General features: G+C 46.0%; 1 protein-coding gene and 1 long non-coding RNA gene across 2 annotated transcripts in view; one reads left to right on the top strand and one right to left on the bottom strand.

The window, feature by feature from the left end:
• Positions 1 to 873: 873 nt before the first annotated feature.
• RLIM (ring finger protein, LIM domain interacting) lies at positions 874 to 18070 on the bottom strand. Its single transcript, XM_053273246.1, has 4 exons — positions 17668 to 18070; positions 9244 to 9435; positions 4262 to 4345; positions 874 to 3107 (listed from the first exon to the last, which is right to left on the bottom strand). Exons 2-4 carry the CDS (start codon positions 9410 to 9412, stop codon positions 1564 to 1566), a joined length of 1797 nt encoding a protein of 598 aa, XP_053129221.1. The 5' UTR covers positions 9413 to 9435; positions 17668 to 18070; the 3' UTR covers positions 874 to 1563.
• Positions 18071 to 18273: 203 nt separating this feature from the next.
• LOC128335264 (uncharacterized) overlaps positions 18274 to 24047 on the top strand; it is a 20545-nt gene continuing 14771 nt past the window's right edge. Inside the window, exon 1 of the long non-coding RNA XR_008311555.1 lies at positions 18274 to 18431. This is a non-coding gene — a long non-coding RNA (uncharacterized LOC128335264). The remainder of the gene's footprint in view (positions 18432 to 24047) is intronic.

The raw sequence follows: 24047 nt of genomic DNA, 5'->3' as shown, positions 1-24047 counted from the left end.
ACAACCCTTCTGGCCTATAAAGCAAAAGCAGTTTGCAGCCCAGTCAGTAATGCTTGATTCTTCGTATGTATGCAGTAGGAACGGATGTACTTGAGCAAGGACATTTCTAATTGTCTGAAAGTTCCACAGGTGAATTCACAGAATCTTTCGATTGATAACCTAGCATTAAAAAAAATTCTGTGCGGTTTTGTCACTAGCTTCCCCTCCTCCACCCCTGCCGTGCAGAGCACTAACTCCAACCATCTCACACAATTCCAGTTTAGAAAGATACCCAGAAGACCCAGTGGAACATGTACGCAAGCTTCCAATTTCCAACCATGTAGAAGTTAGTATGAGCCCTGAGCTCACTCAGGGAAACCCAGCAGGAGTAGGAAGAGATGCACTCTGAGTGCACCTACCAGCAAGCAGTTAAACACACAGCAACTTGCCCAGGTGGGAGGAGAGGGGAGAAGGTGGCAATATCTCAACCTTTCCATTCCAATTACTGCTTTGCAGAACTGGGACAAGGAGCGCCTGGCTGGTTTAGCTGCAGCGGGACATCAAAGCTCCTCCAAACAAATTCCATGTATCCAAGTCTGTATTGGGTACTCAAAAAGGAAAAAAACCAATCCTCAGAGCAGCAGGCTTCCCACGCCCCAACAGCAGAGTGAAGCTATTCCATCTCCATTCGGTGTGGTATCCTGGCTCTGGTTCTCTTCACCATTCATTTATATAACTGGTGCCGGTACCCTCCAGTTTACACGTTCCAACAAGCCACTCTTGCTCTGGAGAGTCATACTAACGCATCCTCATTTCTAGCCATGGTAATAGTTTTAATTCTGAGTGCTTTAGTACAACAGTGCAATGGAAAAGTTACTGGTCTGTACAAAAAGCTTTAAAGTTTTTAAAACAAAAGTGTGTTTATTTAAACAAGCATAAGCAATTCATATATTTCCACAGCAAGATAAATATCCCCATGAAACTATCTGCTCATTCTATGGCATGCCATAGTGCCAGGCTTCAGACAGCTGTACAGTGGGAGGAGGGCTAACGTTAGTGTTATTTACAGGACCATATTTAATACCCTATACAAGAAAAGAGCTAAAATTTACTTAGGGGCGCAATTCCACTGTTCTCTGAAGGTAGCAGAGGGTTGTTTTTTTTGTTTTTTGTTTTAATCCACAATGAAGCATGGGCCATATGCAGCTAAATGACTCCAGTTATATTCTTCACAGGGAAGAGCAGAGAGCTGAGGTCTTCAATGTTCACTACTACACATTGGGGCGAGGAGGAAAGACGTGGACCTCGTTAACGCTGGGAAACCAAGAATGTATAATAGGCAAGTGTCCTGGGGCAAATGCAGCTCTTTTAATTGACAACACAAACCCAGGATTGTTTTTGGGACCCTAATCAAGAAGGTTCCACTACATTTCTTTCTCTCTTTTTTAATTCCATTTTCATAAGGGAAGATCACACCATCTCTGTTTTACATTTATAACCACCACGCAAAAAGTGGCCACTGGAGGCGGCTTCTTTGCCCATCACTCGCTCCCCACATTCTCCACGGAAGAGTCCACAGCCTGCTCAGACAACGCTCTCTCGGTTACTGGAGGCCAGGACAGCTCGGCGGCAGATGGGGCAGGTGGAGTTCTCCGACAGCCAGCGGTCAATGCAGTGCACATGGTACTCGTGAGAGCAGGGGAGTTTCCGCAGCTTGTTGCCTTCCGTGTACTCCGTGATGCAGACGCTACAGGTTTTCAGGGCGTCGCTCGCGCCGAAATTCCTCATGGCTAGGTTGTCAATTTGTTCCTTGGTGAGCCCTCTTGGCTGGTCGTCGTCCTCTTCGTTGAGCAGAAAAAACTGGGCCAGGCTAAGGAATGGCAGGGAGCCGCTTTCTTCAAAAGTGACGGATCCCCTGGCATTCCGCCCTTCCCGCCTCGCGCCAGCTGGGGAACCCCCTTCGTGGTTGCTTTCAAATGCTTCCCCAGGGCCAGCATCGGAACCTTCATTACTTGAACTATTTCCACTGCCGCCTCCATTCTGTGGCTCGGCCATTTCTACATTCGGATTTGGTGCCAGGCCACCGGGATCTGTGTCACTATCGCTGTACATGAAGTAACTCAGCTCCCCAAAGCCAGTCATTATCTGCCTGAGCATGGTCTGGATGGCAACCGACGTCGTCTCGCTCAAGCCCGTGTTCAGGATTCTACGAATAGGGATCCTGATGGTACTGACGTACGTTCTCACTCCTGCCCTTTCGGAGCGGGAAAACGTACGCCTAAATCCTCCACGCTCACTTTCGTACGTGACAGTATTGTTGGGAGTCTGGGACCTTGACCGAGTTCGGTTGGCTATACTGTCCCTCTGCCTATATTCTCCTGGGCGGACCCGTCTCACTTGCAAATCCAGGACAATTGTGGGGGGCCTCTGCCCAGGAGCTGCTGCCTCTGCACTGCCATTGGTTTCTACAGAGCCGTTGGCCTGGGGGACGGGTCTGGCCTCAGGGGTGGAGAAGAGCACTGTACTTTCGCTGGGCACCTCCGAAGTTGTTGTATGCTGCCTGATCACCATGTGCTGCCTTGTTCTAGAGCTTCCCTCGGCTTCACTTACTGGGGGGAGGTCAGGCGTCTGAGAGGATGATGTATTATGGGGCACTCTGCGTGGAGACTGGCTCACGGGACTAAGAGGGGACCGGCTCCGATCAGTCCTCGCCCGTGTCCTTCGCTGCTCTGGACTTCGGCTTCTTGATCTTCTCTGGCCTCTGTTGGGGGAAGCTTCTCCACTGAGCTCTTCAGGGGGGCTTGCTTCTGAACCCGTTTGCCTGACAACAGGAGGAGATTCAGACCTTGGAGTCTCACTGTCACTTTGGTTATTTTCCAGATCCTCCCCATTGGCTGGTTCTGCAGATGGCTCACCCTCCGTTTCTGGATTGGGATTCCCATTGTTCCGGTTGACATTGATTTCTAAACTGAACCTGAAATCCCCGCTGTTTGGGTTAGTCCGGCTCACCGCCCTCCAAGACTGGTTTCCTCGCTGCCCACTTCGTGTCGTATTCCCAGTCTGCCGCACCGAATTAAGCCAATCTATTATGGAATCGCCATTGGAGACATCTTCTGTGGACTCTGCACCTGCCAGACAAGAGCAACTGCCAGAATTAGGGAACTGGAGCAGTTCTGGGATGAAGAGTCCCCCATACTCCTACAGGTTAGGGTTTCACAAAAGCAAAGCTCATAGCAACACTAGAGCTACACAAGCAGTCGGAAGACTGCAAGGCCTCACTGCGTCCCAAGCTAAGCGGTTGCCAAGTTGTTGAGAGAGAGAACAGCGGAACACCCTGAAGTCTACACAAGTCAGTTGCCTGTCCAGCAATGCCAGCCTTAGTAAACCGGAGTTAAGACATCCACTTGGCAAAGGTTAAGCAAGACGATAAAGTACTGGGGCAATTTAGAGTCGAGTGGAATTAACAGGAAACCGTTTCGTTCAGATGCAAGCACTGACACACTCCCTGCAGTTCTGTGAGGAGCTGCACAGTGCTTCACAGACAGTGATTTTTCAGAGTTGTTTTAGGTAAGAGGGTCACCTATTGGAGCATTTCACTGACATGTGGCCAATCAGGCTTTTACCTAGAGTCAAGGCAGGAGATCCAAGCCGTGTACTGATCTCCAAGCTGAAACACTTGCAGCTCAGTCCTAGGCACCGAGGCCGGAACTCCACTTGGGCCAGATGTCAGTGCAGTCCCACCGCATGCATCACAAGTCCTGCTTAGACCAATCCAGACCAGCACAGTCCTAACATCCCAAGGATCCCTAGTCTGGCCAGGAGGGACACTGGAGAGGGAAGGGAACAGGAGAGATTCAGCCAAGGCAACCTGGTTTAAACAGGACACGGGACACGTGCAGTGCTGCACAGGGAAGGCCAACATCGTGCTTCAATTGGGCCTGCTCTCAACCGGACTGGCTTCCTAGCCAGTGTGTCTAGGACTGCAGTCTGCTGAGTCAAGTTCACACAAGGAAAGGGGGGGGGAGGGAGATGGGGAGAAAACACACATGTGTACACAAGCTGTCTTTTTTGACAGAGGAAAAGACCAGTGAGGGGACAGCAGCAGCAAGTGTCATTTACAGGGATTGAGACAGGCAAGCAAGCTGGGGATGCCATGCTATGGATTCTGATTGCTGAAGAACAGTTTGGGCTCTTTAGCTCAACCCGGAGTATCCCCAGCTGCAGCATTCCAATTCCACTGGCCTCAAGCACAATATAGGAACTTTAGATGAATGTTAGATACCTCTATTGTCTTCGCTGTTTTGCTGTGGTGGACCTTCTTTGATTTGCTGCAGCCTTCTGAGCAACTCTTCTTCAGTTATTTCACCTGAAAAAACAGAGTTTGAAAGAAGTGTTCCAGATACAGCACAACACACCCTGCCACCACATTGCACTACTGCAGGGTGAGGAGAATCCGAGGGGAGGTGCTGTCAGGATATTAACCCCAAGACTACTGTTTGTGAAGGCTTTTGGCTTAATGGTGCTGTTTCTTTTCATTAAGGGTCCATTGTCACCCATGTCCACCAAAATCAACACACAGGACAACAAGCTCAATATGCCTTTCCCAACCATCCCGTCTTGCAGGGCTGCCAAAGAGGGAATCACAGTTGAGAGAGAGAGAGAGAGAGAGAGAAAAGAGAAAAGTGGAAACAAAAAGGAGAGCGGAGGCCCAGCAGCAGCAACAGCACAGAGCAAGTGTCAAGAAGTGTCCAGGCCATTGTTTGCAGCGGCAGAAGGACAATGTGATAGAGAGGTCCCAAGCTCTTGCTACCCCCTCGCCCCTTGTGAAAACAAGAGTTCTCTTTAGAAAAAAGGTTGGGAGAGTCGCTGACACAGGAAGCCACTCTTGTGGGAGGTCGTAGCTCTGATTCAGAGCTAGGTTTTTATTTATTTATTTTAACCTTTTTAAAAAAAAAAAACCTGCCCAACACTTATGTCTCTGGGCAGTTTACAACAGAACAAAATGAATGACAACAATTCAAACATTAGTTAACACAATAAATAATAAAAATTCAAACATTAGTTAAAATAATCTCTTTCTCTTGTAAACAGCCCAGAGAACTTGTGTTTTGGGCGGTATAAAAATATGTTAAATAAATAAACAAATTAAATACATAAACAAACAGCAGAAAATTAATATATTAGAACAATTTAAAATTTTCTAAACAATGTTTTAACACAATACCAAAACTATTAAAATAGTATTTAATTAAAAGCCTGGGTGAACAGATGTGTCTTTAAAGTTTTGTTTTTTTTAAATGGTCAGAGATGGGGAGGCTCTTATTTCAGTGCATTCCAAAACTTCGGGGCAGGAGCGGAGAAGGCCCATCCTTGAGTAGCCACCAGATGAGCTGGTGGCAACTGCAGACGGACCTCTCCTGAAGATCTCAATGGGTGGTGGGGATCATGACGAAGAAGACATTCTCTTAAATAACCTGGGCACAAGCTGTTTAGAAGATGTTTTTACTACATTTGCCAACACAATGGTCCCCAATGAAAAGTACATGCATAACTCTCATTGGGACTATTATCAGATTCCTTTTAATAAGTTTGTCTCCTGTGCCTATATCAGTGGTCCGCCAGTCTACTAAAGGAGAATTATCTTAGCAGTTAACACTACACATTCAAAAGAGTGCTTTGGAAGTGAATACAAAGTTTAGAAACTTCAGTTAGTTCAAAATGTGGCAGCCAGATTGGTCTCTGGGGTATCCCAGAGAGAACACATTATGCATGTTCTTAAACAGTTGCACTGGCTGCTGATAGGTTTCTGGGCAATGTACAAAGTGTTGGTTATTACCTTTAAAGCCCCAAATGGCTTAGGTCTGGGCTACCTGAGAGGGCACTTTTCTCTACAAGATCCCCACCGCTCATCAAGATCATCAGGAGGGGTTCATCTTCTGGTGCCACCAGTTTAACTGGTGGTGGCCTAGGATTGGGCCTCCTCAGCTGTCGCCCCTGGGCTGTGGAATGCACTCCCCATAGATCTGAGGGGATTATCTTCCTTGGAGGCCTTTAAAGGAGAGCTTTAAAGGCTTATCTTTGGGGCCTGGCTTTTAATGATATCTAATTTTAATCTGGTTTAAATGGGTTTGATTTTAGCATAAACTACCCTGAGCCACTTTAAGAAGGGTGGAGTGTTTCCCAGAATATGGGAAACTCCTATATCAGGCAGCAGCGATATAGGAAGGTGCTGAAAGGCATCCTCTCATACTGCGTGGGAGGTGGCAATGGGAAACCCCTCCTGTATTCTACCAAAGACAACCACAGGGCAGTGTGGGCGCCAGGAGTCAGTCAACAGTGACTGGAGGGCACAATTTAATCCAATCTAACACCGCCTATAATTAAGGAGGAACAGATCATGTTTACTTTAGAGCTTGTTTCCTCGACTGATAGGTGGGTTTCTGTTCATAAGGATTCTATGGACCATGCAAAAACTGAAACATGCACAACACCACCGATCAACCTAGATGGCTCTGCCGTGAGGAATTCTCATTTCAAAGCACACCAGGTTCACAGACGTTGCTTTCCAAAGCCTGTAGGCAGCAAAGCCATGACTCCAGTTAAGTGCCTATAACTCTATCAGGCAAGATTCGCCAGTTTTAAGGACACAGTGGTGCTCAACTCAGAACGTTTAAGGAAGCACCTGGGGAACCCATCACTGCTCCTTGGGTGTCCCAACCAGGGAAAGCGCAGGAGTTAAGGTGTGCATGTGCAACATACACAGGCAGCAAAATGGTGATTTCTGAGAAAAGCTTGGCATTGGTAAAGCAAGCAGAAGAGAAGGGAAGTCCTCTCATCCTAATAAATACCAGGAACTTTGAATCAGAATTGCAGAGCTGGAAGGGACTCAGAAGGTCTTCTAGTCCAGGGATTCTCAACGTTGGGCCCCCAGGTGTTATTGGACTTCAACTCCCATAATCCCCAGCTCCAATGTCCTTTGGTTGGGGATTATGGGAGTTGAAGTCCATTGGGGACCCAACGTTGAGAATCGCTGTTCTAGTCTAACCCCCTACTCAAAACAGTACTCTGAAAGTCTCCAGCAAGAGAGCAAGGCTATTCCACTCTCCAAGGGCTCTTATAAAGAGGACATTCCTCTCGATGTCTAGCCTGCATCTGCTCTCTTGTCCCAGGACAAGAACCCACTGGTTCTAGTTTTGCCCTCAGGAGCAACAGAGCAGTTGAGCGGAATGTGAGCAAACACTCGGTTCAGAACCCCTTACATCAGGAGAGCAGAGAAAGAGAAAGCTAATGGCTTGCATTCTGCTCAGTCTGAGTACCCGGGGTGGGGTGGTGGGGGGAAAAGAGGAAGGCTGAGCAAGAGATAAGCAGGATGCAGACTGGTGGTCTGAAGAATTCTAGCTAGCTGTTCACCAGTTGCAGGGGAGTAACAGCAGGAGAAAGGGCATGCCCTCAACACCTGCTGTAGGCTTCCAGTGGCATCTGGTGGGCCACTGTGTAAAACAGGATACTGGACTAGATGGGCCTTCGGCCCGATCCAGCAGGGCTGCTCTTATGTTCTAACTACTGTAGACGGGGAGAGGAAGGAAGGTTACAGACTGAATCCCAGGCCAAGTTCAGAGACCACAGAAGAGCTAAGAACAAAATTCAGACTTGTCAGCAGTGCTATGTTCAAGAAGAAGAACAGTCAGTAACTTAGAATGCTCTTGATCTCATAAAGAATTTTATAAACAAAGCATGAAAGGTGTTTACACAACCCTTCTAACAGCAGCAACACACAAAGTGCATCAAGGGAAAAAAAATGGAGCTCAATTTAAGTTCAGTTATTAGGTACTAATAGTCCAATCATGACTGGAAAAGAATGGTGGGGGGAAATTGTGCAAAAACTTATGCATGTTTCCAAGACATACATTTTGCTATCTATAAGTACCTTGGTTTATTTTTGTTCCATTTGGCAATAATGTAAAAGGTTCATACTGTATAGTGAAGGCAAGCAGAAGTATTGCATAAATATGCAATAAAAAAGGGGAGGTGGGAGGAACTGATAAGCAGTTCAGCAATACACAGCAAAGTTGCTCTCATAATTAAGAAGTGGTGGGGACGGGATAAAGGCAGTGATCAGAAAAATACTTCCAAGTTCACTTCAGATTAAGATACCAGGAAATTTTAGAGAGCCCCAAAACAGAATGACAGGTGTGAAAAAATAAGGGGAAGGGATGAAAGAGATCATTCAAACTGTGCTGCCATACACAATGTAACAAGTAATAGAGCAAAGGGAACCTGAGGGGTATGGGGGGGCTTCCAAGAACCATTCAAAAAGGTGGTGGTGGGGGGGGGAAGAGCAAAACAAAGACCAGAGGATGCCCCAGGCATAACACCAAGTAGAGCCAGGAAAGCAGTGTAGAAGGAAGTCCGATTATGGAACAAGGGATTAAAAAAATGAACAGAATGTGTTGATCAAGCAGGACAAAAGGTAGCAGGCAGAAGCAACAATTTAAGAGGGCTGTTGGGGCATACAATATACCTTTATATAAAATTGATGACTGGCACTCTGGGCAATTTGGTACGCATGAATATAGTTCCACCAAAACACCCCCCCCACCCGCCAAAAGGAACCCAACGTGAAATATGCAAGGCTCATAAGTGACCCTCCACCAGGCATTCAGGTAACAGTTCAAGGAGTGATAATTACACGTTATAACTGAAAAGTCACTGCACTTTTAATCGTATCCAAGTGTTTGTCTGTTTATTACAAAATCTAACTGGTGAGCATCTTCTCCCAGCATTCACTAGATATACGGACAGTGTAACAGCATCTTCTCTTGGACCTGTGCAGGTCAGTTTCAGAATGCCACCTAGACCACTGGCTAACCGAATCAGTGTTCCATTCAGTTTACAGTAAAAGCAAAACATGGGATGGAACGAGGGAGAAAGAGAAGCCACATAGACAAGAGGGGCTTTCTGGCAAGTCCCCACTTGTGTATTAAAGGGAAAGGCTTGTGGAGTCAGTATTGCAGATGCCACTGGGACCCTTGATGTGAATTATGTTGGAATCCCACCCCCACCAGAGCAATGCAACACAGGCTAATCACAAATATGTTTGATTTCATTAGAACAGCTACCCTAGGTTTAAATAGCAAGATTTAGGAATGAACCTCCATTTTCAGCCTGCTAGCCATGATGGTTAGCACAATCCTGATCAGCCAACTCAATTTTCACAGACCTTGAGAAGCCTGACTGGCATCATGAATGCTCCGAGAAACATACCTGGGGTGCCTAACAAGTTGTTGTCCCTCATTAGCCTGTACTCCTCTTCGCTCAGATTGTTTACAAAGTGATAGAAAGCTTCTTCTCGATCCAACCGGTCCAGCTGACTCCGACGCTGTGCTTCAGACTGATCAACGCTTCCTTTATTATGAGAATCTGAGCTTTCCATGTTGATAAGAGTAGGTAGAATATCTACAGAAAAAGAAGGAACAGCTAAATGGTTTGGGAGTCAAGGCTTTAATCAGGGCTGCGCATCTGCTGAAATTTTGCACAAGCACAACACAGACGATGCATTACTGACTGAAGTCAGCAGTCTAAGACTATCAGGAGGCTTAAAAAAAAAATCAATTCTCAAGCCCCAGTGGTTGTAGGAGGTAAGCTTGCAATCATGTCTCAATGCCCAACAAAGCTATAGAAGCCAGAGGCAAAGCTGAGTATGTTTAAGTGGCCAGAGGGCCAGGGCCTTCAGAGTCCTACACCCCATAACCAGCAGGGGGGGAAATGCTCATGGTTTCAAGATCTGCTTTGGAGGTCCATATGCTCCCACCTTCAGAGGCTAGGCAGGCAACCACCAAGGAGAGGGGAACAATGCCCAAGCTCATAGCAGGCTGAGCTGGTACCAACGCGTGTTGTCCAGATAGGAAGCAAAGACCGTCCTTAGCCTCCAAGGCTTTCAGTGGGGAATGGGTTGCCACGGTTTTTGTTGTCTCAGAAGTAAGGTAAAGTGTGTTGTCAAGTCGATTTCGATTCCTGGCACCCACAGAGCCCTGTGGTTTTCTTTTGGTAGAGTACAGGAGGGGTTTACCATGACTTCCTCCCACGCAGTATGAGATGATGCCTTTCAGCATCTTCCTATACCACTGCTGCCCGATATAGTATCAGCGGGGATTCGAACCGGCAATCATTTCTGTGCTGTGCCATTAGGTGTTGTCTTACTTCATCTTTATAGCGTTCCAAGTCATTTTTTGCTGCAGCATTTTAAAATTGTTTTATGGCATTTTATTATGGTGTTGAAATTGTTTCAACCCACTTTGGTATATGAATGTTTTAAACATAATTATGCAAAATAGTGAAAGCTACAGAATGGTGCAAAAAAAAAAATTCAGTCTAGTCTGCTGCATTTACACAATGTATACAGCTTACAGAATTCAGGTCACCCTGGTGCAGAATTCAGACTAAATGTTTAGCTCAGATGGTAAACATACCTGATTCTAAGCTCCTATTATGTTAGTCAGTGACCACAAACCGAGGACTTTGCTTTGCTTGTTTTAATCAGCTGCCCATATTAACAGAGGGCAATTTTGCCAGCCAGGGGTCGCTCACCAGCATTCCCTCCAAGGTGTGCACACAAACATTTTTTGATGCTAATTTTCGATCTTGCATAGGAAGGCCCCATTCTGAATTCAAGTGAGCACACACTGCCTTGATACCGCTGCCCAGAACAAAACTCATTCTGCGCTCAGATGAAAAAAAAATGAGAGGGAACACTGTCACTCACTATTCCACAAAGCACAGCCAGTCAAAGCTCGGAGAACAGGAACAAGTTGAAGAGATGCTTTGGAAGGGATTTTACAGTCCCCCGTCCCCCCCAGCAAAACCAGCAAACTTCATTGGGCTGGCTTTAGAACAAACACACACAAGTTGGCACCTCATAATTGAGAAGTGTGCGAGAAAACATACATGGTTTCTGTAGAAAAAGCTGTGTTTAGTGGGTAGAGTTTATACTTGGCACAACTACCTACACATCCCGCATGGACTCCAGCAATGTTATCCTATCCAACCATGTCCTTGAACTACAGTTGCTACCAAAAAAATCCCAAAGTGACAGAAAGCATCACGCTCAGGAGAAAGCAGACTGAGCAGAGCAAAAGTAGTGCAACTCTTGAGCAGTGAGCCTGGGCTCTGTTAGTATAGGATGGGAACAGAACTACTGACAAGGGAGTAAGTGAATAACACTGAAACCCACCACCTAAATTTTTCACCTGAGCTACCTGCAGGCCAGATACTGAAATCATACCCTCAGGTTCTAGTCTAGACAGTTTATAGGAGTAGCAGAGGGCCTACCTAGCCTTCACCTAATGCCCCTTCCATCCAAATACCAAATGCAACTGTTTTAAGGCAAGCAAACACAGTTGAAGCAAATGCTATTCTGGTGTTACTGACTGTTTTACTATGCAGCAGTCTTTCCTTTCAAAAAGGGATACAGCTGACAGTCATTGGTCAGTACCAAAAGAGCAGGGTAAAAAAAAAAAAAAAGTCCCTGCTTGAAAGACTGGCTTCCAAGATGTCTCGTCAATAGGACTTGTTAAAGCCCCATTCCAGCCCAAGCCAGAGTAAGGTAAAGGTAAAGTGTGCCATCAAATTGATTTTGACTCCTGGCACCCACAGAGCCCTGTGGTTGTCTTTGGGAGAATACACGAGGGGTTGACCATGGCCTCCTCCCGCGCAGTCTGAGATGATGCCTTTCAGCATCTTCCTATATTGCTGCTGCCCAATATAGGTACGCCTTCCTGATCAAAACGCTGACAGTGACTGGGAGTTGCAGCAGGAAATCAGGGAGGTGTCAAGGAGAGGCAGGGCTGTAATCATGAGTGACTTCAATTACCCACAAATAGACTGGGTAAATTCACAGTCAGGTCAGAACAAAGAGGTCAAATTTCTAGATACACTAAATGACTGTGCCCTAGAACAGCTGGTCTTGGAACCAACCAGAGAGTAGGCAACCTTGGACTTAATTCTGAGTGGCACCCAGGACCTGGTGTGCGATGTCAGTGTCATCAACCCTTTAGGGAAAAGTGACCATAGTGCCATCAGATTCAGCATACATGTGGGGAGAGAATCACCAAGGAAGTCTAACACAGACATTTTGAATTTCAGAAGAGGAAACTTCTCTAAAATGAGGATTATGGTGAAAAGGAAGCTGAAAGGGAAAATCAGGAGAGTCACTTTGCTCCAGAGTGCATGGAGTTTACTCAAAACCACAATACTAGAAGCCCAGTTAGATTGTATACCACAAAAGAGGAAAGGTACCACTAGGTCCAGGAAGATGCCAGCATGGCTAACGGGTACTGTCAAGGAAGCCATAAAAGGAAAGAAGACTTCCTTCCAAAATTGGAAGGCCTGTCCAAATGAAGAAAACAGAAAGGAACACAAACTATGGCAAAAGAAATGCAAGGTGACAATAAGGAAGGCAAAAAGAGAGTCTGAGGAACATTTAGCTAAAAGCATCAAGGGGAATAACAAAAACCTCTTTAAATACATCAGAAGCAGGAAACCTGCCAGGGAGGCAGTTGGACCATTAGACAATGAAGGAGTGAAAAGGATTATTAAGGAGGATATGGAAGTTGCAGAGAAGCTGAATGAGTTCTTTGTGTCCGTCTTCATGGCAGAGGATACTGAACATATACCTGTTCCTGAACCAGGCTTTTCGGGGATGGCGGCTAAAGAACTGAGCCAGATAGAAGGGATGAGAGATGATGTTCTAAACTGTCTGGAAAAACTGAAAACTAACAAATCATCAGGGCCAGATGGCATCCATCCAAGAGTCCTCAAAAAACTCAAAGTGAAGTTGCCAACATCCCTGCTAAAATATATAACTTATCCCTGCAATCAGGTTCTGTACCAGAGGACTGGAGAGTAGCTAATGTAACACCGATTTTTAAGAAGGGATCCAGGGTGATCCGGGAAATTACAGGCCGGTTAGCTTAACATCAGTTCCAGGCAAATTGATGGAAAGCATCCTCAAGGATAAAATTGTAAAGCACATAGAAGAAAAGGCCCTGCTGAGAGCGAGCCAGCATGGCTTCCGCAAAGGTAAATCTTGCCTTACCAACCTTTTGGAGTTCTTTGAGAGTGTCAACAAGTGTGTGGATCAAGGAGATCCAGTTGACATAGTCAGGAGTGTCATCTCTCGGGGACACTATAGCAGATTCCAGTTCGGGGGGGGGGGATGAGAAGACCCCCAAGGTGGCATTCCACTCTAAAATGTCATGATTCTGTTACTAACTTATCAGCATCTAATGGACCTCATTGGCAGCAAGCAGGATGTACACATCATCCAATACAAGGCAGCTGCAGTGCTCATGTCATGGAGCTCAAGTCAAAACCTAAATGCTGCTTGCTTTTAGGGCCACAGGTCAACCATAAATCTGGATTATGCACCAAGATGTGCCTAACACCTCCGATTTCTTTCAGCCACACACTCTTAAGGGTGCACAGAGAAATCTGGCAGAGTGCTTACCTACAAGGGCTGAAAGAGAACTCTTAGTTATAGCCAACATTATCTTACCCAGGAAACAATAAGTACAGTAACGGAATTATTTTAGACACTAAGTCATCCAGCAGAGCTTAATAATTCAATCTAAACATGTCTGCCTTTGCTTCAATATCTCAGAGGTCACTAAAAAGTCAGTTTTAAAATGACACTTCTAAAACAGCAGTTGATAACATCCCATATCTGGGACATCTCATCCTTTCTAGAAGTAACAGGTATCTGAAATCATCAGATATGAGATACTGCTAAGACAATTCCTGTACATTAAGGAATCATGAGCAAAGTGAGCTGTGTTTGGAAAGCCATTTAACAGGCAAGGTATTTTCTTTCAATAAAAAGGAGAAAGTCAAGCAATGCTGGAATGAGTATTCCTGGAAAACCAGGCTGCATCCACTGGGACAAGCAATTCTAGCTTCCATTTTACTTATGCCATCAACCACAAGGTCAGAAGGGTATCTTCAAGCAGGACTCTCTTTACAAGCCACAAGGCCTTCTTCTGCAAGGCCATTGTCAACCTAGTGCAGCTGTTGCAAGAATGGACAAAACTGAAATAGTTTACCATTCATTTTTACATGTCTAATGGAGTAGCTTTGGGAAACGGAGCAACAAATGTGTTCTCAGCACAAGATTTTACTGAGTAAGAGCATTCCACATGCACTGGTTCAGACTTTCAAGACATTGTTTCGCTGCATTTTTGTCACTCTAGAAAACAAGCACAAACCTACTGGACAATGGGCTCCACCAGTAAAAATACTGAGTCCTTACCACTCTGAGCATCTCAAAACCAAGGTGACATCCACACCCGCTGCCAGAGCTACCTCTCTGGGCCACAGTCTTTGTGTTTTTATACTATTACTTCAAGTGACGATCCCATTGCCCTGCTCCAGTGATGAACTAATCATTCAGTTATGCTATAAATTAAAACCATCCCCAACTCTGTAAATATGTCTCGGTGTAAATATATTTTACAAGCACTAAGCGTATAAGCCATTTCTAGTTGGCTTGAAGTACTTAACGTTCTGAATGAGGTGAAAGCATCAGCCTCAATTCTTCCAACTGTTCCAGTCTGTGTTCCTAAGGGGGGGGGGATATCCCCTTTCTGTACTCTTCCTACTTCCATATATTGCATGAAGGCCACTGGGGCCTTTTAAAAAAAAAATAAGTTTTAAGATGGGTTTGTAACTTTTGAAACTGAACTATTAAACAATATATTATGTTTTTCAGGCAAGAAACTACAATATTTTCTTAAAATTTAAGAGAGATCTTGATGTTAAATATGATGTATGTGTGGTTTTCCTGAGCTCGCAATACAAAAAAATGAGGTCACTTCTCCTCCAAATCAGGCAGATACTTATTCACAAACACATCTCATGGAGTTTTTATAATAGATCCTGAAATCCGTGTAGGACAATTTAAACCATGGAATTCTTGGTGTTAGATTTTTCTGAGCTTGACAGGAAGTGAGACATGACACCTTCAACAACACCAGGAGCTCTGGAAGGAAATAAAGCTTAGCAGTTATTATTCAGGGAAACAACCACTTGTTTACCGTCATGGCAAATACAGATTATTAGATTAGCTGCAAGCACACAAATTTTTATTGTGCTAATCATCCAATAAGAGGAGTAAGCCTAAACAGGTTATTGTGGAATGGCTCATTGTTTTCCTTCTAGTAAAGACATATTTATGCATGTTAAGAAATAAGATTTTATCCTTGCCTATGGCTTTTGTTCCTTCAACTCTCACAGACACTGAAAGGTAGTGCCCCCACCCACCCCACAAAACCCTCTCATAATTATTATTACTATTTATTTGCTATCTATACCGCCCTTCCAAAAATGGCTCAGGGAGTTTAACACAGAGAAATAAATAAATAAGATGGATCCCTGTCCCCAAAGGGCTCACAATCTAAAAAGCAACATCAGCTAGACACCAGCAACAGTCACTGGAAGGACTGTGCTGGGGGTGGATGGGGCCAGTTACTCTCCCCCTGCTCAATGATACTAGCTGGGTGACTCTGGGCCAGTCACTTCTCTCTCAGCCTAACCTACTTCACAGGGTTGTTGTGAGGAGAAACCTAAGTATGTAGTACACCGCTCTGGGCTCCTTGGAGGAAGAGCGGGATATAAAGTGTAAAATAATAATAATAAATTAAAGAGAATCACCATGTTAAAAAATGCCTCTTTGCCAAGTTAGCAGGGGTTAACATCTATGTGGTGCCAAGTATCCCCCACTTCAAATGCCACTCTTCATATGAAGTCCTTGGGTTAAACCCTTAGGTGTCCTTTATGAACATATATTTGCTCACACCCAGCCCTTACATCTCCAGGTTTTCCACCCTGCTCTCCCCACAAACCAGCAGAGTTCAAGCTACTTGGGGCAGTGTCATCCAATACCTCTTTTGGATTATTTAAATACCATACACAAGCCTTCTAAAAATGATCAATTTTATGCTGGAATTTAGTACTTGACCTTAATGGTCACCTGACAGTTCTGACCATCACAACACTCAATTCAAGCATCTTGCTTTTCAGTACAAGCGAAGCAGCATAACACCAATTTCAAATTCCCCGTAGTAGAATGAAGAGCATTCCACCTTCACCATTACCTGCACCCTGAATATATAACCAATAATGATACTGAAGGACAATAAGCACTTCCAAACAGGTGTTTAACAGTGGTTGGTATAGCAGATCCACACCTTCCATCCACATCATGAAATTAACAGCTGCTAAGTTAGCAAGGAGACACCTAATGGCATAGCGGGGAAATGATTTGACTAGCAAGCCAGAGGTTGCCGATTTGCATCCCCGCTGGTATGTTTCTCAGACTATGGGAAACTCATATCGGGCAGCTGCGATATAGGAAGATACTGAAGGGCATCATCTCATACTGCGTGGGAGGAAGCAATGGTCAACCCCTCCTGTATTCTGTCAAAGACAACCACAGGACTCTGTGGGCACCAGGAGTCGACATTAATGGCATGCTTTAAGTTAGCAAGATCAGTGCAGGTAATATTGTAGTACGAACAGCAGCTGCTAAGGGATGGACCAAATATCTGGAGTAATCCTAACCACTAGTTAGGACTCCGAGCCACTTATCACTGGGCCTGGCAGGAGCTTTCTCTGAAGTTCACAAGCACCATAATAAACTCAAGTCCAATTCCAACTCAAGTCCAATTCCAAGTCCAATGTAAACCGCCCTGAGCCTTTTGAAAGTTTTAATAATAAATAATAAATAATAAAATTCCTCATAAGCGGCGACAGCCATGTGTTTAACAAAGCTCAGCTTTAATGCAGTGCAGCTCGGTTTTCTTGAGTCTCGTTTCCCATTTACAACACCAAACATATCAAAGAAAGCAGGGAGGGAAGGGTGGGGGGGACACCCAACAACACTGTCCTCTCCAGGAAGGGCAGAAAGCTGAAAAGCGAAAGCAAGAAGTCAGGCTTCCAGCCCACCTGCCACCCACAGGCACAGTTGCCAAGGAGGAAAAGGAGAAGCCAGAAGTGCTTACTAACCAGGAAACGGGCGAGTCAGGCACCCGAGAGCAAGAAGAGCATTGGTGGGGCGGACCTATGACAGGCAGCCCACGCCAAGAAGTCAGCAGCAGCACCTCGAAGGGGATCGCCCCCTCCGCGGCCGAAACTGGGACCGCACCGGGAACTCCGGCTCCCGTTTCCTGGTCCCGACCAGTCAGGGATCCCCTCGGAGCCAGGAGAGCTTCGTTTCCCGGCAAGAGGCCCACCCAGGGCAGGGGCGCTCTCACCCTGGCCGGGCCCCGCACCCGTGGCTGGAGGGCGACAGCGCCCATCGCTCGCCCGCCTGGCTGTGAGGGGAGTTGGGGTCCAGCCGCACCCGGGAGCCCCCAACACGGCAGGATCGGATCTTGGGGGGGGGGTCGATTTCTCGGGGGTGGGCGCGAGGGAGGCCGGCCTCGGCTGCCTAGAGAAGCCCTGCCGCTGCCGCCGGCGGTGACAAGCGCCCTCCCGGGCAGGAGGCGAGATCGCACGCCCAGGTGCGGCTTCCGATCCGATGCGGGGGGCGACTCCCGAATGGGCTGCTGCCCCGTCAGGCGAGGCTAGGCCCGGCTCCCTCTGCTCCTCCCGAGGCCCGGCCCGGCCCCAAGCCACCTTCTCTCCGGAGCCACTCACCCGCCTCCTCCTCCGCCGCCGCCGCCGCCGCCTGTCGGTCCAGCCGCCGCCGCTCTCCTTCGCAGCACCCCGCAGCGGCCTGAGGCGCAGCTCCGTCACGTCCCCCGCGCCTGCCTGCCTGCCCGCCTGCCTGCCTGCCTTCCTTCCGCCGCCGCCTCCTCCCGCCGCCGCGAACGGCCAGCGACGACGTCTCGCGCTCCTTCCGGCCTGCCTCTCGCGCTCCCTCTCTCAGGCGGCCATTTTATGCTCCATTGTTACTAAGGCACTTGGGGGCCGGAAGCGGAGTGTGTGTGTGAGAGCCTCTCGCGGGGGGGGGGGTGGAGGAGGAAGAGGAAGAGGAGGTGGTGGTGTAGGGGGACCCCGTTGGTTGGCTGGCTGACTGGCTGGCTGGAGTGGCGAGGCCGTTGCACACGGCGGCGCGCACGCACGCACGGCGCGCAGCGGGGGAAGCGGAGCGACCAGCCGTCGGCCCCCGCGTGCGTGCGCGCGCGCGCTCATTCACCGCCCTCTTCCTCTCCCCTCCCCCGGGGCTGATGTCAGCGAAAGGGCGTTGCCGCCGCGGAAGGCCCACCATAGAGTCGGGAGGACCGTGGGGAGGGAGAGCGTCCGCTGCTCGGAGTCGGCGCACGAGCGTCCATTTTGAATAGGAGCCAAGCTGAGGGAGGGTAGAGGAGGAGAGGGGCTCGGGGTCATGCCTCCCCTGTCGGATGGCCTCAGTCTGAGGGGCTGGCTGGCATGGGGTAGTAGAAAGGCGTCTTGAGCCAGTAAGTAAGGTAGTTCACATGAAAGGGTCGGGTGTGTGTGTGTGTGTGGCGGGGCTCCCTGAGGGGGCTCCACAGGAGCGCCCGAGGGCGGGGGCGGCCTCCCCTGAGGAAGGGGCCTTTATTTTTGTTTATTTTTACACTTGTATCCCGTTCTGAGGAGAGCTCAGAGCGGTGCACATGGTTATGTTTCTCCTCACAACAACCTTATGAGGTAGGCTAGGCAGAGAGATACATGACTGGCCCAGAGTCACCCAGTGGGAGATTCGAACTCGGGTCCTCTGCTAGTTGCTTTAGGAGCCAATTTTGGTTGAAAAGTAGGCTGTATAATTATTGAATAAAATGCTACAAGGTTTGCCCAGATGATCTCAAGGATGACAAGCCACTGCAACGCATACGGTACTATGACTGAAATTTATATCACAAGACTAGCACCCTCTGGTGATATCTGTTGATTCAGTGGCGTTGAATAGTAACTCCGCTTCCACATTTTCGGGAGAAGTGTTGGAAACATTATGAGAGGTATAAAAGCATCATTTTTGAGAGCACCTCCAGGGAATGATATATTCACTTTTTAAAGGAATGTAAATACAGGAAAAGCTGCACATTGTGAGACTCTTCTTAAAGTGTGTTCTTTGTATAAGGAGCATGCAGAGAGAGGCTGCTACAACACTTCTTACTAGATGGTGGAATGTGTTTTCTTTCCACGCTGGCATATAAATCTGTTTTTCAGTTGCCAGGGGTCTTGCAAAACTGCTTGTTTAGTATTCAGTAACATATGGAGAAGAGTTTTCCAAAAGTAGATCAAAATCCTAGCGCAGCTCCTGCTCCCTAAGAGTCCATCTCTCCAGCATCCTGCTTCCCACAGTAGCCAGCCAGGTGCCTCCATTAATTCCAGTGGGCTCTGCCAGTTTCAATGGATTTTACTTCCAAATAAGTGTTCCTAGTTTGGGGCATCTAGTCAGAGATGAACTCAGTAATAATCCCAAGAGCGAAGGGGAAGGGAAGGGCCCACTTCTCATGGGAGCTAGAGAGATGGGAGAAAACATTTACTGTAAATGTGGACGATTTTTGGATGGAACCCTGAGCTCTGGTCAGGAATGCATAGGGACATGTAAAGGTGCACTCCTATTAAAAGTGGGAGGCACAACCCCTTACACCTGAGTCCTTAGACATGAAGCAATTTAGCTTCAGTGACGAAACAATTCAGACTCAACGACTTTAGTGATTGGGCTTTTGGGCTCAACATTATCTAGCAGTCTTTCTGGTTAAAATGTCTGCTCAAGGCAGGCTTCTCTAGGGCATCATATTTGGAGATATTTGCTTTTAAAATGTGGTCTGCAGAGAGAAAGATCACTGAAATGTGAATAGTTGCCTGCATAAATACTCTAGTATGAGGCAGAGCGTTGAGAGGAGGACCTGCCGCCTCGGCTGTCATCTGCAGCTGTTCCAACAGGAGCTAATGGTTTTTCTCTCTCCTCTCTCTCTCCATTTCATTCTTTCTGGGAACATAAAAATAACCAGCCTAATGATGCAGCACCTAAACATGCAGGAAAGCTGCTTTTGCTCAGCATGCAGAGGAAGGGTGGGGGGTACTGGGTGTTGCGCTCGGGATTGGTCTCATGGCTATTTACAGTCTAGCGTTGGCTGCAATGAACGTAGGAAGGCAGAGCAGCACAAGAGGGTTGTGCTTAAAGGTGTGAGGTTAAGGACTGTGCTTGAGGGAGGAGGCATCTGAACAAGCTCTCATCATTAACTTGGTTATTAACAACTCACAGTTAATGAAAGTGCTTGGCCCATTCAGAAACCAATCTGTTAGTATTTGGATACATTGTAAACGGTGTTTGTTCAGCCTGGGTTCTTTAATATATGGCAGGGGTAACAAGATTGCCTGGGTCCTAAAGAGGTGAGGGAGTGCAGGGAGATGAGGTGTGTGTGCTCTACTCACATGCATACACACACTTGTCTGTCTGTGCCCTGTGTGTTAATATCTGACCTTTTAAAACACAAAAAGCAGACTGCCATCCATTCAGTTGCCCCTGCAAAAAGGCTGTTCCTGCTCTATGATTAGGCAGGGGAAGGATATTGTGATGCTAGCTCTTGATTTATATATTTATCATATTTGTACACTGCCCCAAGTTTCCATCTCTGGGTGGTTTATAACACAAAACGCATTAAAACAGAAAATAAAACCTTAAAACGATTTAAAACCACCAGTCTAGTTAATAAGCTTGGGTGAAAAAATGTTTCTTTAGAGACCTTTTATAAGTTGTCAGAGATGGGGAGGCTCTTATTATAGCAGAGAGTGCATTCCAGAGTCTCGGGGTGGCCCATCCCTGCATAGCCACCAGACAAGCTACACTGATTTGTGGGAATATTGTATGAAGTTTAAAATGTGAACTGGTTTGGGGCACATTGTTTTTCAGTGTGGAGAAAGACTCTGAGACAGGCATACAGCAGCTCTCAAAGATGGATGTACTAGCTCCCACGAAGCAAATACACACAACCAGAGTGAATCAGTGGCCTGTAGACATACCACAGGAGTCCACAGTTCCTGCAATTGGACTGATCTTTCCAGCCAGCTAAAAAAATGCAGGAGTGTTAAATGCCTCAATCTCATGGATTGCTTTAATCTTCAGTGGCAAAAAGCTCACTGCACTGCTGAAAATGCAAAATATCCCTTGCATGGACAGGGCTGGCAAATGCCAGGGGATTCGGAATAGATTTTTGAATCATTTCCATGCTATGTCAATTGCCTATGCTTTGTGTTGATTTTTTGGGGGGGGTGGGGGTGGGGGGGATGCAGAAGGAACCCTGCTTCCTTTCCTAGAAGACTCAGCTGGCAAATACCATCATTCTTCAGGCTCAGCAAGCGTACAGTAAAATAGTATTGATCGTGACTTATCAGTGCAGATTCACTTGGCATGCAGAAAGGAGGAGCATAGAGTGGGGAAATAGCAGAATCTACCTAACTACCCCACATTTATATTAATTCTTATGAGACTGACAAGTGCTGTAGAGTGAGGGCACATTTATCCAGAAAAGGTGGGTTGTAACTGAATCCCACTGAAAGCAATGGATCCGGACAGGTGCAAATAATTTAGTTGTGCAGCCTAATTCTATGCACATTGACTCAGAATTAAGTCCCACTGACTTAATTCTTGGATTTGTGCCCTGAACATAGGATTGTAGCCAATATCTGATGGCTTGCCCTTGACTAGTCTGTCTGGAGTTTGTCCAGTGTGTCTTAAGAATAGTCTTGAATTTAATGAGTCTTAATCTTGTGTGAGAGTTTATAGCTTGCAGTATCTGATTCTAGCATTGAGCATCTCTGGGTTCCTGTTTTTTGTTGGTGGTGGGGTATCTATTGTTAGCTTGTCATCTATCGCTAGTACAGCAGAATAGGTCTATCATTCGTATCCTGTGACAGAATTCAGAGCTGTGTTTGTGCGGTTCTCAGGTAGTCTCCCATCCAGACACTGACCATACTTGTGGTTTATTCCAACATGAACACAAAGTGTGACAGCAGATTTTACAGGCAGGTTAGTGCCATCTGCTGGCCTTCTGCCTACAATCCATGAAAAACTTGAGCTTTTTTCAAGTCAGAATATTGATACTGAAAAACCATGGGGTTTTAATGGATTGTCAGCAGTTGGCACTAGAAATTGATGTGATGTGGTGTGTTTAAATATACATAACCCCCCTGTAAAATCTCCCATTGCAATTTGCATCCTTGTTGGAATAATTGACATCTAGTTTCTGCAAGGTGGCTGTATGTCAAATTGTAGCCCTGGGATTTACACCAGTGCAAAATACCTGAATATCTGTACTTCCTCTAAAATCTGCATCTTGGGTCCGAGGTATTTAAGAGAGTGCCTTCTTCATCAGCCTCACTGCCTGCTAAGATTATTCATTCATTCATTCATTCATTCATTCATTCATTCGATTGCTATACCACCCTTCCAAAAATGGGAGGGCGGTTTACACAGAGAAATAATACATAAATAAGATGGATCCCTGTCCCCAAAGGGCTCACAATCTAAAAAGCAACATCAGATAGACACCAGAAACAGTCACTGGAGGGACTGTGCTGGGGGTGGATAGGGTCAGTTACTCTCCCCCTGGTCAATAAAGAGAATCACTACATTAAAAGGTGCCTCTTTGCCCAGTTAGCAGGGATCATCTGGGGAGATCCAGTTGCAGTTGCCACCAGCTCAGTTGGTGGCGACTTGAAACTGGGCCTTTTCTAGAGTTGACCTGCGACTCTGGAATGCGCTTCTGAGCGAAACTTATAACTTATAAGCTTTAAGTTTATAGTTTTAAAGCTTCAGTTTGGGAGTTTTTATTGTATTTTAAATTGTTTTAATTATGTGAATATTTTAATTGGTTTTATATTGTGAACCGCCCAGGGACCTTTTTGTATGGGGCGGTATATAAATGCACTAAATAAATAAATAAATAAATAAATAATAATAATAATAATAATAATAATTATTATTATTATTATTATTAATAAATCCATCATCATCCTCTTTCTGAGAGGGGTTCTGTCTCCAGAAGCTGAGCCAAGGATTTCTGTGCTAGAATCCAAACCTGGCAATGGCTTAAGAATGGCAACTTGAAGAAAGAAACAGAGGGTTTAATACTGGCTGCACAAGAACAGGCACTAAGAACAAATGCAATAAGAGCAAAAGTAGAAAAATCAACAACAAACAGCAAGTGCCGCCTTTGTAAAGAAGCAGATGAAACCATGGACCACCTAATCAGCTGTTGTAAAAGATCTCACAGACTGACTACAAACAAAGGCATGACAAGGCAGCAGGGATGATACACTGGAACATCTGCAAAAAATACAAGCTAGCTGTAGCCAAAAATTTGTGGGACCATAACACTGAAAAGGTTGTAGAAAACGAAGATGCAAAAATATTATGGGACTTCCGACTACAAACAGACAAACATCTGCCACACAATACACCAGATATAATTGTAGTCGAGAAGAAAGAAAAACAAGTTAAAATAATCAACATACCAATACCAGGGGATAGCAGAATAGAAGACAAAGAAATAGAAAAAAATCACAAAATTCAAAGATCTACAAATTGAAATTGAAAGGCTGTAGCAGAAAAAGACCAAAATAATCCCAGTGGTAATTGGCACCCTAGGTGCAATTCAAAAACTTGAAGAGCTCCTCAACACCATAGGGGCCACAGAAATCACCATCAGCCAGTTACAAAAAGCAACTTTCCTGGGAACAGCCTATATTCTGTGATGATATCTATAACAACAGCAACAACATTGACAATAAAATTCAGCCATCCCAGGTCCTTGGGAAGGACTCGATGTCTGGATAAAACAAACTAGTCAATAACACCTGTCTGACTATATAAACAATAATATAATGGCAATAGCAATGGCACTTACATTTATATACCGCTCTATAGCCGAAGCTCTCTAAGCGGTTTACAATGATTTAGCATATTGCCCCCAACGTTCTGGGTACTCATTTTACCGACCTCGGAAGGATGAGTCAACCTTGAGCCCCTGGTCAGGATTGAACTTGTAACCTTCTGGTTACAGGGCGGCAGTTTTACCACTGCACCACCAGGGGCTCAGTAATAA

Source organism: Hemicordylus capensis, chromosome 11, assembly GCF_027244095.1.
Source record: "Hemicordylus capensis ecotype Gifberg chromosome 11, rHemCap1.1.pri, whole genome shotgun sequence".
Classification (NCBI taxonomy): Eukaryota; Metazoa; Chordata; class Lepidosauria; order Squamata; family Cordylidae; genus Hemicordylus; species Hemicordylus capensis.
Note: the sequence above shows the minus strand (reverse complement) of the source record. Positions and strands in the feature narration are given on the sequence as shown.